The following is a 15035-nucleotide window of genomic DNA, read 5'->3' on the forward strand; positions in this document are numbered from 1 at the left end:
GGATGCTGCAGGCTTTTCCTTCCAAGGTGGAGAATTGATAGATATTGCTGATCTGTCTTGAGTGATTCCTGAATTAATCATTAAAACTAACACAGCATTGCTGTAAGTGAAGTCCTTTTAATTGTCTAAGATTGTGGGTCAGTTGAAAGTCTTGTCTTGGGCAACAGAGGCTAGCTAACAAATAAGCAACACACAAGCAAAATTAGCCAGCACTTCAATTGCACCTGGAGAGTATGGAGCTCTGCATAGTGGTGAGGGGTTTGCTTAACTAACGGGTCGGCCAAGGAACAATGTAGCCTAGCTTTCTGCATGTCTGGCTCCTACAGGATTGTCAGTGAATATCAGAGTGGAGACTGCACCTGGAAAGAAAGCAGGCGTGGTTAATTCCAAGAGACTTAACCCCATTCAGAATTAGGTGCGTTCTCTCTGGCTGCCTATACTGGAGGTCCTTAGGGTCTTTGCATGACAACAGCTGTGGAGTCTACTTTGGGTTTAATAAAACATAGATGTCTTGATGTTACGCAGAAGTCACATGGTCACGGTTAAGTACCAATGGGAAATTGAGGGAACGTGGTCAGGTTCAAATACAAGATCAAGAGTTAATAACTGTGGGTTGTATTCCTGGCTCATCTACTGTTATGATCTGACTTTGAATAAGGCATGTCAGTTCCTCAGTTTCCTCATTTGTAATTTCAACATCCACTTTAGAGAGTGGGTACGACTTTATTCATTAATTGTATACAGCAAAATGAGATCCTTGACATGAAAAAGTGCTGTCGAGGTTTAAGGTATTTAACTATTTTGTTTTTTTTAGCTTGCTATCATGTTTTATATCAGTTTGGTTACAGTAGTTACTGGGACTTAAATACATGATAAATGTTAATGAGAATTTGGTTTGTTTCAGTTCATGGCTTTGGTTGTCAGTACGTTGCTGGATCTGGTGAAGAATTTAAGAGCATTTGCAGGGATCCTGCTGGTAGGTTGCAGTTCAAGACTGCTGACTCTGTAGCATGATTTGGGGTACGTTTTCAAAGTTTGATTGTGGGGGAAAAAAATACACCCACAGCCTGCACATCATGACTATAAAAGGAACATGATCAATTTCTTTTCTCTTTTTTGAAGTGATTTAATGTTCACCCTGTCCCCTAATAGCACACGCCTTTCCCAGCCTTGACCAGCTAGTTCAGGGGCAGGCAATTATTGTGGGTGGAGGGCTGCTTACCGAGTTTTGGCAAGCTGTCAAGGGCCACATGGGTAGCCCCGCCTAAAGTGGGTGTGGTTGTATGTGTATGGTGGGGGATGTTTGTGGGACTTATCCTATGAACACACGCACGCTCTTCCTCTCCCTCCCTCATTGCACGCATACTGTGCTTTGCTCACCATGTGCTCTCTTGGTCTCTCTCTCTGCCTCCCGCTTCTGGCCCTGGGGTACTGGTGCAGCCCCGTGCTTCCACAATCCAGCAATGCAGCTGGAGGCCACATGGTAGTGGAGCAGATATGCAGGAAAAGCTGCTGTAGACTGGCTTCTGGGTGGGGGGACAGAGCCAGGTTGGCCTTTCTCCTGACTCCTGCAGGCTCCCTCTGGGTCCTTCTGCTCCTGTCATCCTTGACAGGTAGCTGGGAGGAGATAAATATACATTTTTGAAACTTCTTAGGGGCCCTGGATAGAATGTCCTAGTGGACCGGATGCAGCCTGCGGGCCATATTTTGCCTGCCCCTGAGCTAGTTCATTAGAGCTGGAATTAGTAGCAATGCTTATAGTTTTGCCTTATCCTTTCCACTTACAAAATTTTGTTTTCACTTGATCATAAAGTTGACTATAACGACTTCAACTTCTGGAGCTGAGGTTTTCAGTTCCCTTCCTTATGCTGTCTTTTTTTATTCTGTCATAAAGTTTTAGTTGAACAGTTCAGCTGTTTTCAACCATTCCTCACCATGGTTCAGAATAAGGATTTGAAGTTTGATAGCCTGTTGAGGATACACCTGATGGATGGAAGCACATTCCCAAATAAAAATACTGGATGGAGATGCATTTAAAAACTCATAATGCGTATGCAGAAAGTGGCTTGAAGTCTGTACAGGAAGTCTTAATTTTGCCACTTCCTGATTTTTAAACCTTTTAGTTTGTCTTAAATGTAACTTATGCTATGGTACTGCCCACAAATCCTGTTCAGGAATCTGCTGTATTAAGTTTGGTCAGAAAAGTAGTAGTACAAAGTACAAACATATTTACCTTGATCTTCATTCAAAATATGCCCCCAGTTACTGGGCAATACTGTTATTGTCAGTCTTACTTGAAGGAGGCTTTTAAAATTTTTGATTAAGTTAACATATGTACCATTATTGTACAGTATAATTTAATATCTTCTTGTATTAAAACTGAGAAATTTAATCATAAATACTTTAGGGGCGCTCATGTTAATTAAGCAGGTCTTTTAGACTGAAAAGACCTGAATATGTTAAATAATAATCCTGAGGGTGAAATAATTGCTAATTTGCTATAAAACACCATTTCAAACTGTTATGCAACTGTACTGTTAGGGTATCTAACAACAGCAATAAAATGTGTTGATCTCTGACATATGGGAAGGTAGATAACTAAAGCTATCTAGTTATACATTCAAGCCCTATCTCTGTGGTTTCCCTGAAAATGCTCCTCTGTTTGCAAGTTTCCAGTGATATGGCCTGCCGAAAGGCCTTGTCAGCACAAGGAGTATGTGTTGTTACGTGTCATACTTAAGAAGTATTCCTAGTGCAGATTCTGCGGTACCACCAAAGCTTTGTTTGCACCAGTAATGTTCCCTTGTATGAGGGGAAATAAGCCAGGCTGGTCAAAGTGCTGCCATCTACCCTGGACACTTCTGCCAGTATGGTTTTGTCGGTCAAGGAATTCACCCCTGACCAGAATAGCTAACTTGGCAGAAGTCCTTAGTGCAGACCTAGCCTATGCTTAGCTCTAGGAATGGATGTTTTTGTCTCCCAACATTAATATTGGGACCCACAACCTGAGATCTGAAGAGGAATCCTTTGCTCTGTCTGTATTTAAAATGTTGCAGCTGAGGTGTATGGTTTGGTATTCTTTATCTGCACCCCGGCATTAAAACTACCAATGTAGCACCAGTTGTGAAACTAGTGTCTGCCCCAAGGAGCTTAGCTTTAAGGATGTGACGTTTTGAGGTGTGGCCTAGCTTCTACTCCTGTTAATTTCAAATTATTTCAGTTTGAGCTCTGAGCATGATGAGGCCTTGTCTTAACAGCTGACTTGAATTGCCTTCTTTCCCCAGTATTAATTTGCCACATACTACCAAAATCATGTTAATTAATGCTAGGACAGTTTCTCCTGTGTCTGTCATGTATTTTAGACTTTTTAGTTTACATATAGGAATAATGTTTGTTCTTTATTAATAATAAGACAGATACCCCATCTGCTGGCAGGCTGTGGAACAGCAACATCACTTGATTTAACCAATATAAAAGCCTGTAGTACAGATGATAATATTCTTCTTTCTTGGCACCCTTTGTTAATAATACAGAAAGATGGGAATGGAAACTAATTCTGACACCTGTGTTGCTTTGTTTCAGTGCTTCCTAGTAATAAGTGAAGCTTTCCTTAGTGTGAATTAGGATTTTTTTTATGCATTGACATCTCTGTGGAGATTGTTTTAAAAACAAACCTCTGATTTTTTGGGGGGACTAAAATTGGCAAAAGCCCCTAAGCACTTGAAGGGTTTAGATCCCTAAATCCTTTTGAATATGACTCATCTCCCAGGTGACTTTTTTGGACCATGGCTATGCTCACATTTTAGTGTTCACCTAGGTCATCGACAACCAGTCCAATCCATTTCAATTCCCATTTCTCCATGTGTATTTTATTGTAGTCCTTGTCAAAGATATTTACATCGCACTGCTTCCTTGTTTCTTGAGTGCTGCACTCACGAAATGTCTAGGGTTCCTTTGCAATATGCAAAGCAGGGCCCTTTTAAGAATCAGTCTAGACTGTTTTTCTTTCTTCTGGGCAGTAGAATGGGGTTGGGGAAATTCAGGAAAGACCAAAGTTAGAAATGTGGTGTTATTGCGGGTAAACTTCCTGTCCTGAAGGCATGCAGCATGTGAGTGGGTTACAGATGCTATGGAAAGGGGACGCCCAAAAGGTGAGAGACAGTTGCGTTGCCCCCATGCTTGGAGCTTCTCTTGGTACAGACTGTTGCTGGAGTTAAACTTAGTGGCTTACTGTGAAGTTTATAGTCAGGCATAGTCTTGAGGATGACTATAAAATTAAGCTTAACTAGGGGTGCAGGCATTGCCTTAACATGCTTCTACAAATTTTATCTTTATTTATATTTGGGCTTTTACAAATGTTATTGATTTAAATACAAAACATAGGCTCAGATTTGATCATGACTTAGATTTTATGAAGAAAAAGCTTCTACAAAGTCTGAGGCTAATAGAAATCTTCCCAGAACTTTTAAAGAATTCCAGTAGAATTTTTACCCAGTTTTTAAGCCCTTCTCCAGTGTTCTGCAGTTCACATACCAGCATACTGAGAAACAGAAAAGTAAAACTGATCATAAAGGAAAATGTTAACAGTTTCCAGCTGAAAATATCTATCTGTCTATCTCTTAAAAAATCTAAACAGCACAGAGTATAAAATAAGTGAGCTTATAAAAGTCACCCTTCTCTTCACTCTCTTTTAATAACCTATTACATTGTTTTAAACAGTTTTTCCTAACTTTTTGATACAGACATGCATTTTAAATTGACAATCTCTCTCTTGTTAATGTTGAATGATTTTGGAGGAGGTTATCTTATTATAATAAGTCTGATTATCTTGTTTTTAGTTTTTGACTAACTGTAATGTGTATTGGTTTCTAGGTGGTTTACTATGCATTTGCTCTAATTGGAATAGTGCTGTTTAAAGGTGCTATTGTTCCTATGGGTAATATCAGGTAAGGCTTTATTTTAAACACGCTCTATTTGCAAAGGCCCCCCATGTCTTTTTTTGAAACTGCATTGTGCATCTCCCTCCCAACCTTATGGTTGGTCTAACAAAAGACATACACCCTAAAAATATAATTTCTTCATATTTCCAGGACAGTCACAGCTTCAACATCACTCATACTCACGCTAAGTGGGTGTTCTTTCTTGTTTGTTTTTTTTGTTTCCTATGATAATAGCAGATACACTTCATTTGTAGTGGAAGAATACATGCTTCTGAGCCTCTTGTATTTTTCCCTCCTTATTTTTAAATCCTTTCTCTCCATTCTAAGTAGTCTCTTAAATTCTGCAAACATTTTTCCTGCCAGTTGTTCTTCTAATTTCCTCTCATTCCATTGAGACTCCAGGAAATTTCAGATTTGAAACTTCAAGCTCCTGTCTATGTTCTTTCTTCCTAGTGCTTTCTTTTCCCTGTTTGAAGGTACTTTACTTGGTTAAAATATAGTAACTATGGAACAAAGTGCAGGAAGCTAAATTAAAATTGCACTGTAATTTCCTTGTAGTGTCGTCAATATAACATCTGGTAACAACACTCTGCAGTGTGGGACCTATGAGCAGTTGGAATATTGGCCAAACAACTTTGATGACTTTGCTGTGAGTCCAGATGTTGGGGAAACAGGTTTTCTTTTGTAAAAATGGGAAATAAGTGCTATAGCCACTCATTCTTTGTTTTAACTTTTGTTCCTTAGGCTGCACTGGTGACTCTCTGGGATGTGATGGTGGTAAATAATTGGCAAGTCTTTCTGGATGCATTTTCAAGGTACTCAAATCCGTAAGTAGTAATATTAACATCCAAAGAATGTTTCCATTTAGTTTTATCATATGTCCTTCTTAGTATGTATGTATATTCAAAGTAAATGGGCAGAAATTTATGTCATACATCCTGCCTTCTGGCCATAGGGATAGGTGACTCTCCTGCCTAATGATATGACATTGCCCCTCAATCTGTTCAAGTGCCTAGTACTTGAAAGTTACAAGCCAAAAAGCTGTTGAGCTAAGTGTAAAATGATAGTTTCAGTCCAGTGCCCAGTATATATAGTACAAAACTTTTCATCGCACTTAATCACAGTTTGGTAATGGTGTTGGTAGTTGATGACCCAAAATGGAAATGATTACACAATGGACTCGGAAAAGCTTATCTCTACTACCTGGGGTCCATCGGGGCCAAAAAATGACAAATTGGGGTAGATCACTGTAGTGTCAATTCTGCACAGAACCTGTGGATAAGCATTTTTTGTCTGAAGTCCTTTCAGTCTGTCTTGATTTAGATGCAATGATCTACTCTAGGGGGGTCATGCTATTGTTGAAAGACCCAAGCTTTCACCCCTTTTTTGAGAAGCCAGCCACTAAAATTGCATATGTGTGTCCTGAACTTGGGAGGAAGGGTTTAACTCCGCTGACTAGATGAAAGTCTAATATTGGCTTGTTGCAGACTATTTTTTTTATTTATGAAAACACTACATACCTTTTTGTGTGAAAAACATGATTTACCTTCCTCAGATTTATTTTTCATCCTGGGCCCCAGATGGAGTTATTAGTTTCTTAATGTACAGCTCTTTACTTTTCTCCTTTTTCATATTCTTGTTTTCCAGTTGGTCAAAGCTGTATTTTGTAGCCTGGTGGCTAATTTCTTCTGTCATCTGGGTCAATCTGTTTGTAGCCTTACTTTTGGAGGTAAGCAAAGATTTCTATTTAGTTGCACACTCATGAAGGATATGAGGATCCTTTTGTAAATCTATTGGAAGTGGAGTTTAGACCTTATGGGAAGTTGAGTCACTACTGATAAATAAATCCAAGATGTATTCAGATTTAGGAGGATCTAGCAGTTAGTTGGGTCTGTAGATAATAATTAAATTTACACTAAATTATTATAGGCTGAGGGACAACACCAAGGAGGAAAAGTGGTAATTATTAGCATGAAACACAAATGGGTTCAAATGGGTTCAAACTGTTCATATACATGTACACGAATGCCCTGTGGCTCAATTCAACTGTTTTAGGCTGGAGTATGCATTTGTTGTATGGGGTCTCTTTGTCATGGTTCTGGATGTTTTGTCTAAAGACTTAGAGACCCCAGCATACTCTTGGTGAAAGTAGGTGAGTTCTGCCCTGCTTTGCCCTCACCATAGCACTGTTGCATCTGTTTAATCTTAATTGCCTGCCCAAATCAAGTGTGGCTTATATTTTCAATTTGCAGAGAGCTTTGCAAGTTGTTTATACAATGCAAGGTTCTTCTACTTACTGTGATATTATTCTTGTAAATTTATTCAGGTCCACGCCAGGCTAGCTGGACTGATTTTTGGATAGGTTGCCCTCAGAATATAACTTTAAAAGGTGTTGCTGAAAGAAATGTGTACACATATTGCCATGACAAATCTGCAGCCCTGCCAACAACTAGCTTCTGTGTCTTTTCTGAAAGCCTAAATATTTGCAAAATTAGACTTTGGATGGTAGGCACCACATCTGACCTGATGTGTAGGCACACTGGAGGATGGCTTAAACTTGGAAACCAGTCCTGTAGAGAAATCTACTGACTGCTTTCCTTCAAGGTTGGAGCTTCAGTTTAGTATTATGGCTTTGACATGGGATTTTGTGGCAGAGGGCTCTTTGTTTTTGTTTCAGCTGTCTACCTTTGCAGATCTTAGTTTGATTTTTGCTTGGATATACACTGACAACACAAGGCAATTGTAACATATTAACTTTTTGAAGTACGTCAGAGGGATTGCTTTAGGAGGAAAAACAGTCTAGGTAAGTGATCGTTATGAGGAAGTTATATGGATGTCAGAGGCCAACTAGGGGCTGTGCTTTTCTTGATCTGCTGCTCACAAACTAGGAAGAATTGGTGGGCAATGTAGAAGTGAACAACAGCTTGGGCAGCAGTCACCATGAGTTGATTGGGTTCAGGATCTTGAGGAGCTGCAGAGTAAGGAGCTTGGACTTTAGAAAAGCAGACTTTAACTTTCTCAGGGAAATGATGGACAGGATCCCCTAGGATGCCAGTCTGGGGGGGGGGGAAGTGAGTCCAGGGGAAGGGGTTGTACCTTAAAGAAACCTTAATGAGAGTGAAGGAATGAATCATCCTGATGCTCAGGAAGACTAGCAAGTATGGCAGAAGGCCAGTTTGGCTTAGCAGGAAACTCTTCTTGAGTTGATTGTAAGCCAACAGTGGACCCTTGTTGCAAAGAAGGTTAATAGCATACCAGGCTGCATTAGTAGAAGTGTTGCCGGCTGATCAAGGGAAATGATTATTCCCCTCTCTTCAGCCCTGGTGAGGCCACATCTGGAGTACTGTGTCCAGTTCTGGACCCTCCCATACAGCAAGGATGTGGACAGATTGGCGAGGGTCCAGCAGAGGTTCAAGCAAAATGGTTAGGGGGCTGGGGCACATGACTTATGAGGGCAGGTTGGGGGAACTGAGTTTATTTAGTCTGGAGAAAAGAAGACTGAGCGGGGGCTTAATAGCAGCCTTCAACTACCTGAAGGGTGGTTACATAGTGGGTGGAGCTAGATTGTTCTCAGTGGTGGCAGGTGACAGAACAAGAAGCAATAGTCTCAAGTTGCAGCAAGGTAATTTTAGATTAGATATTAGGAAGAACTTTTTCACTTGGAGTGTAGTAAAGCACGGGAGCAGGTTACCCAGAGAGGAGGTGAATCTCCATCCCTGGAGGTTTTTAAGACCCAGCTAGACAAAGTCTTGGCTGGAATTATCTAGTTGGGGATGGTCCTGCTTTGAGCAGGGGGTTGGACTAGATGACCTCCTGAGGTTTCTTCCAAGCCTAAGTTTCTATGACTATGATTTGTAACCTGAGGAAGAGGTTTGTGAAGTGGTTTAAGTTGAAAGGGACTCCAGGGTTCCTGGCTTTGATTTCCTCTTCCCTCGGTGCCCCCCGCAGCTCCACCACACTTTCTTACTGTGTAATAATAAAGTTATTTATCCCCATCTGCCATGCAGAAATGTTAATGATGACCTCCTTCAGAAGTGATTTGTTGATGTTTTAATTAAATCAGGTCAGCTTTTTAGGTCAGCTGACAAAGTTGCTCTGGATGAGGGGTTTCAAGCACATGGCCTGTGGAGCCCTATCATCTAGCTTTCAGCGCTTCCTACAGGTCTTGGACTTGCTCAGTACAGACACTGGCCCTCAGCTCTGTTGCACACCCTTGCATGTGGTGTGCAAGGAAGTTTGGCACATGCTGCACAGGGCTGAACTGGAGCTGGTCTGCCTTGGGCTTTGTCTCTGGGTTCCTCTTTTGGTCCATAGGGTGAATTTAATATTCCTGCTTTAGACCATGTGTGCACAGTATACTTGCTATGCTTGTTAGCTTTGCTATGTTCTGTTTGGATTGCTTGCTGAAGTGGAAACTGGAGTTATGTCCATATAGGACACTGGATATGGCTGATCAAGGCTCCAGTTAGCTTGCCCACAGCAGTGTTAGCAGCATAATGGAGGTGGGGGATAAGTGGGACATGTGCATCAGGCACCACCTTGGGGAAAGGGGCACCAGAAGGAAAGTGGGGGGGTGGAAGGCATTTCATCTCAAGGCTACTTGTCTTAAGTGCCTGATTGCTGGCTGCCTCTGCTTGTTGCTGGCACAGGGAATATGTGTCAGAGAGCATGAGATGCTCTAGGAATTGTAGTTTTATAGAGCAGCAGTAGTTTGCTAGTGCTAGAGGGGAAACTGACCCCTAATTTTTTGCTGTTGAATTCAGTATTTTTTTAATCCAGCCCTCTGGACATAGGCTTTAGGGCAAAAAAAGAGAAAATAAGGTAAAAATGTATCTTAGCAGTAGCGTTGCTAAGCAAAAGCATTGCCCGTTTAGATTCCCAGAATGCCTTGCACCTCCACGTGAGTGCCTGCCTCTGCTCCCTCTGGTTAGTGTGCCTGCAGTCAAGGTGGTAGGCAAAAAGGGGTGGAGGAGACGGTGAGAGGTGGCTGCCCAGGGTGGATTTTTTCCCATGCAATATCTCTGGCTATGCTGTTTCCAATTTAGAAGAAAGTCTGATTCGAGCAGCATGATCTTCTTGATATGTGGTGTTGCAGCTAGGGTACAGTAAATTCACCATGTAAATTTAACATGGTCATAAAAGTGCAGAAGTGACTCTGAATTTAAGATGCCTGCCCCCCCCGCTTCCCAATAATTAGATTCTATCAGTAGAATACTAAATTTGTTATCATCCCTGCATAGAATCTAGTTACTGGGGAGTGAGGGGTCATCTCAAATTGGTTGTTTCCTCCCCTCCCCCGACTAGTGTAGCAGGAAAAGCAGTAGTGATGGGCAGGCAGTGGGGGAGTCTAGCAGCCTCACTCTTGCCCCTTGCTCCCTGTCCTTCCTCCCCTCGCCAGTGCCTGTGCACTGTAGCATGTGCCCTGCTGTATGGTGTCCATGTCTCTGCTACTTGCCCTGTCCCCAAATCTACCACCACTTATCTACCAGTTCCTACTCTGGCATAGCTCTTGGCCCTCTCCAGCCCAGGGCACAGAGCATGTGGCTGTTCCAGCCCCAACCTGGCCATGCAGCCTCTGTTGTGGCAGCCGCAACTTCAGCTGGGCTCCAGAGCCAGAATCTGGCTGGAGCTGCTGCCACTGCTGCTGCTACCTGGTCTGGCTGAGGCTAGAAGAACTACATACTCCATGCCTCCAGCTGGAACAGAAAGGGAGCCCTGCTGGAGGGTAAGTGGTGGGGTGATGCAATGGGACCAGGCAGTGGGGTAGGGGCTGCAAGTAGGGGACCTGGGGGGAATGGCAGGGGGAAGAGGCAATGGGGCAGCAGTTGTGGCTCTGACCCCAACCTTAGGACAGCACTTCAGTCACAGCCACCTTTTGCTTGAATTCAAGACGAGGCTTTTTTCCTCATGTTAACAGCCTTTTCTTGGATTTGTGTAAATCTAGTGTTACAGTACCCCTTATGTACTTGTGAACTCTGCATTTGCCTCCATCATTTGATTTCTGCCTGAGAAATTGTAATGAAGATTTGACAGCAAGTACATTTCTTGTTTTGAACTGACTTTGTTTTATACATATGGAATAGTGGGTGGTATAATAAACCTCAAAATTCTGATGCGACTAAAGTTTGCTTTTTACTTCCCTCGGTCTGGTTTGGTCAAATTCCAGAACTTTATTCACAAGTGGGACCGTCGCTGTCAGCAGCAGTCTCTCTCAGAAATTGAATACCAGGTGACCATGGAGCTAATGTTCAGGTGAGTTGTATTTGGTCCATTAGCAAGGGGCCTGCCTTTCTAGATGCTAACTTATTTTTTAAAGGCAGTGCTCCAGATGCAAACAGGGTGAAAGGGGTGCTTCAAACATAGTGATGATCTTTCAGGTGTTTGCTTGAGACAGTTCTAAAACTACTGTAGGTATGCCTCCCTTCACCTGGCATAACCTCACTTTTAGGCACCTTCTACTTGTGTGATGCTGGGAGGAGAGATGCTTGAGATGGATTACTTTGATCGGGAATGGCAAAATGAATTCATATTCTTGCTTTGTACAAAACTGTGGGTGGCAAGTTGATCATCTTGCACAAGTAGGACTTCTAGTGCAGATTGAATATGCAATAGCAGCTTTGGGAAAATGTTCTCATTTTAGAAACTTTAAGGAAAATAAATCTATTGACCTCAGTTATGCTGTACTGTGTGCAGGAAATTGCTTCCCTGTTTCTTATGGGAAAACAGCTGCTGGTTTCCATGACATCTGTAGAAGGATGGGTCATTTGCAACTGGATGCATCATTAGGGAGCATCATCCTATTGTAACTTTAATTCTTTGCTTCGTTCTTCAAATGAGCATGTGTTGCATCTCTGCGCTTTGCAAAAAAAGATTTAAAAGTTCCCTTTGCTGCCCCAAACAACTTAAGTTTTCTCTTGTGTAGGGATGTTTTGGAAGAACCTACAGAGGAAGAGCTGATGGAAAAACTGTACCAGCATCCACATCTGCAATTATGTAGATGACAGATTGGTGGGAGGACCAACTTGCACAGACTGTTCTTTTGATGAGGTGATCAGCTAGAGGACTGTCACTGAAGAGAAACTGAATGGATTTTCTCTAGTGAAGTATTATCTGAAAGGCTTATGGGACAGTGTTTAATGTTTTGGTTGGTATTTGTTTTTTACCTTTTAATACCACTCGGCAGGGAGACTGTTTCTCTCTTCTTTTTTTTCCCCCTTCTTATTAGAGGCTTGTGTCTTTTTTTCTATTTTTTTTTTTTTAAATACTTACATTTTGCTAATTTGAGTTGATTTTAAATTGACGTTTTATGGGACTATGCGGCTGTTATTTTTATAAACTGTCGGGATCGGGAGATACTGAACAAAATTTTTTTTCTTTTTTAAAGAAGGAGAATGTTAAAACGACTGTGCACTTTAAAAATGCAAAATTTGTAACCACTATGCTTGCTGCTTTTTTGCACCATATGTAATGGAATTGCCTATTCTGGCATCTGGCATGTGCCAAGGACAGTGCCTTGAAATTTATGAATGAATTGGGCAGGGTCTTCCTCTCAATTCTTAGCCATTTTGTAATAAGGGAAGTTGAAACACTATTTTTATTGAAATATGCCAGCATTATGTTATTTACTAAATTTCCTTTGTGAGTTAACCACTTTTGAACACAATCATATGAAGCTTAGCTTGGAAACAATGGAAATGGTCTACTTCACACTATCCTTTTTCATGGTCCACTGTTTGCATTTTGTCCATGTTGACTGTATCCTATTGATAAGATAGGTAAGGTCAGGATAACTTTGGAATGATCGCTTTCTTGTGTTTTCAACCTGGTAAAGTTTAAACTCCATTTCGGAGTAAGTCACCTTGCCTTAGTTGGAAATTGAGCTCCTCCTTTTTGCATTCCAAAGGTCTTCTTTTCTGGACTCCTATTATAAATACCAGCAGAAGCTTTGGCCTCTATGCTGAGACTGAGCCAGAGTGTGTTTACCTGTGCAACAACATTAGTCAAAACGTTGTGCTACATATAGCATGTATATCTGTCCTGAGTGGATTAGAAATAGGAGGTCAATGAAAATTGCTTTGAGGCTCTACCTTGAACTGGAATTGTTTACAAGGAATTGATTATTCATGATGGAAAGTGAATTTAGGCCAGTATGTGGCACCAATATCACTTTGGCCACCGTTTCTCCTTCTTTCTCCATAGTTGGCTGGGGCCAATGCAGAAAGGTGCCTGGCACCTTCCATTCTCTCTGAAGTCCATGGGTTTTTGAGGATGCTTAGCATTGTGCAAGATTATACATGTTTGCTGATGGCTTGTGGTATACCACTAACTTTGGTTATGCACTTAATAATTTGATATAACAAATATAAATTCCAGAATTATTTTTAAGTAGTGGTTGCACTTATTGCTCCTAATGGGGTATTTCATCTTGGATCTTCCAGGCCTATAACCAAAAAATTGCCTTAGGCAAACTAAAGCATGTGGGATTGATCCTGTATATTATTTACCAGTTCTGTGTGGTGATAGAACTCCTATTTGTTGAGAAATGTATGGTTAAAACAGATACTGGGATTAATCCTGCATTGGCAAGGGCTTGGATGAGGTGACTGGATACTGTAAATTGTTTTGATTTTTAATTTCTCTAATTTATTTAGTCCACAAAGGATTTTAAATAGCCCCTTAGTGGCCATCCTTTTTCTCCTTTGCCAGTTATTCCCTTTTCCTCTGTAGTCTGTCTTTCTTCCACATTTTCTTTCTTGTTCTGGCAGCTAAAGTAGACATTTACTAGGCTCAGTAAAGCATAGAGCTTGATAGCACATTTCTGCACTTTCAGCTTTCTAGCGCTGGCTAGAAGTTGCTTTGAGGTTTTGGGGTCTTTATTTTTTTTTGTTTTTTGTTTTACCCGCTGTGTATGCCTTGAAGATACTACATAACACGTTGATCAAATATGACTTGAACTTTAACTCATTCAGACAATGGCTATTTACTGTGCACTTTCACGTGTCATGCCATTTCTACCTGCACTCACTTGTGTTCATTTAGCCCAGCTACCTCATTCTCTACGTTTTCAGAAAATGTCTTCTGTTTTTACATTCTTGGCCTCCCTTCTCTCCATGTTTCCATTCTCCAAATTAATGTGTAATGTCCTCTTTGTACCAGGTATTTTCCCAGTACTGGTTACACGTTTATGTCATGGATGTTGGAGAAAATCATCTGTTAGATGTCGACACAGTCTTACTAATCTATGTTCTAGTCCCTCTTTTCATTGCAGTTTTACAACTTGCACAATATGGTTCTTATCACTTCGATGGCAAGTGATGGCAAGCACTTCGATGGCAAGCACATTTTAATATGTTCCACAAGTGAATGGATCACATCAGTAAGAAATTAGCTGAAATGCTTCTGGTTGGAGTTCATCAATTCCTTAAAGTAGTTCCTTTCTTTTCCCTTAATTGTTTCTGCATATTAGATCCTTAGTAAATTATATACATTCACCATGGCAAGTGGTGCTGCTACTTCTGGTCTTTCTCTTTTGGCTCTACAACTTTTATTTGGCCAGTGTGTTCCACTGTTTACCAAAGTAGTGAGAGTTGGTGTGGCATTTTTGTAAAGAAAAAACCTTCCATCTGGGCAAATGTGGAGAGAGCTTTTTCAAAGGGAACAATCCATTTTTAATTTTCTATATTTATTGTTCATAGAGTTGACTGCAAATGTAATCTAGAACGACATGCAAAAATGTGGTGTCCAATACACATTGTAACTGGCCATGTGATGTACGTATTAGGCGTAAAATGCACAAACATGGAAATAAGAGTGTATAGAAAATCAAGTAAAACTGAGGCTTACTCAATGAACATGGTGTCTCTTTTATGTGCTCTATGGGTTGAAGTGCTTCATAGTTGAGTGCTGAGCTGCTTCTATCATGTGCTGAAAACATGCTTCTCTGAATGTGTGACTTGAAGGCAAAAAAGACTTTCTGGTAGTTTAAAGTAGGACTTGGACGGTAAATTTTGGACAAGATAACTAGTTCAGGTATCTTAAAATGTCTGCTTAGCCACTACTTGCCTTGTAAGCAAGCATCTATCAACACTAAAATTC

At 41.0% G+C, this 15035-nt stretch overlaps 1 protein-coding gene across 1 annotated transcript in view; it reads left to right on the forward strand.

The window, feature by feature from the left end:
• TPCN2 (two pore segment channel 2) overlaps positions 1-13901 on the forward strand; it is a 51239-nt gene extending 37338 nt beyond the window's left edge. The window contains exons 19-25 of the mRNA XM_019551433.1: positions 905-976; positions 4873-4946; positions 5499-5589; positions 5685-5767; positions 6588-6669; positions 11107-11192; positions 11863-13901. Coding sequence (XP_019406978.1) covers positions 905-976; positions 4873-4946; positions 5499-5589; positions 5685-5767; positions 6588-6669; positions 11107-11192; positions 11863-11941 — 567 coding nt within the window. The 3' untranslated portion in view covers positions 11942-13901. The remainder of the gene's footprint in view (positions 1-904; positions 977-4872; positions 4947-5498; positions 5590-5684; positions 5768-6587; positions 6670-11106; positions 11193-11862) is intronic.
• The last annotated feature ends 1134 nt before the right edge of the window (positions 13902-15035 follow it).

This window comes from Crocodylus porosus, unplaced genomic scaffold, assembly GCF_001723895.1.
Source record: "Crocodylus porosus isolate Cpor-Errol unplaced genomic scaffold, CroPor_comp1, whole genome shotgun sequence".
NCBI lineage: Eukaryota > Metazoa > Chordata > Crocodylia > Crocodylidae > Crocodylus > Crocodylus porosus.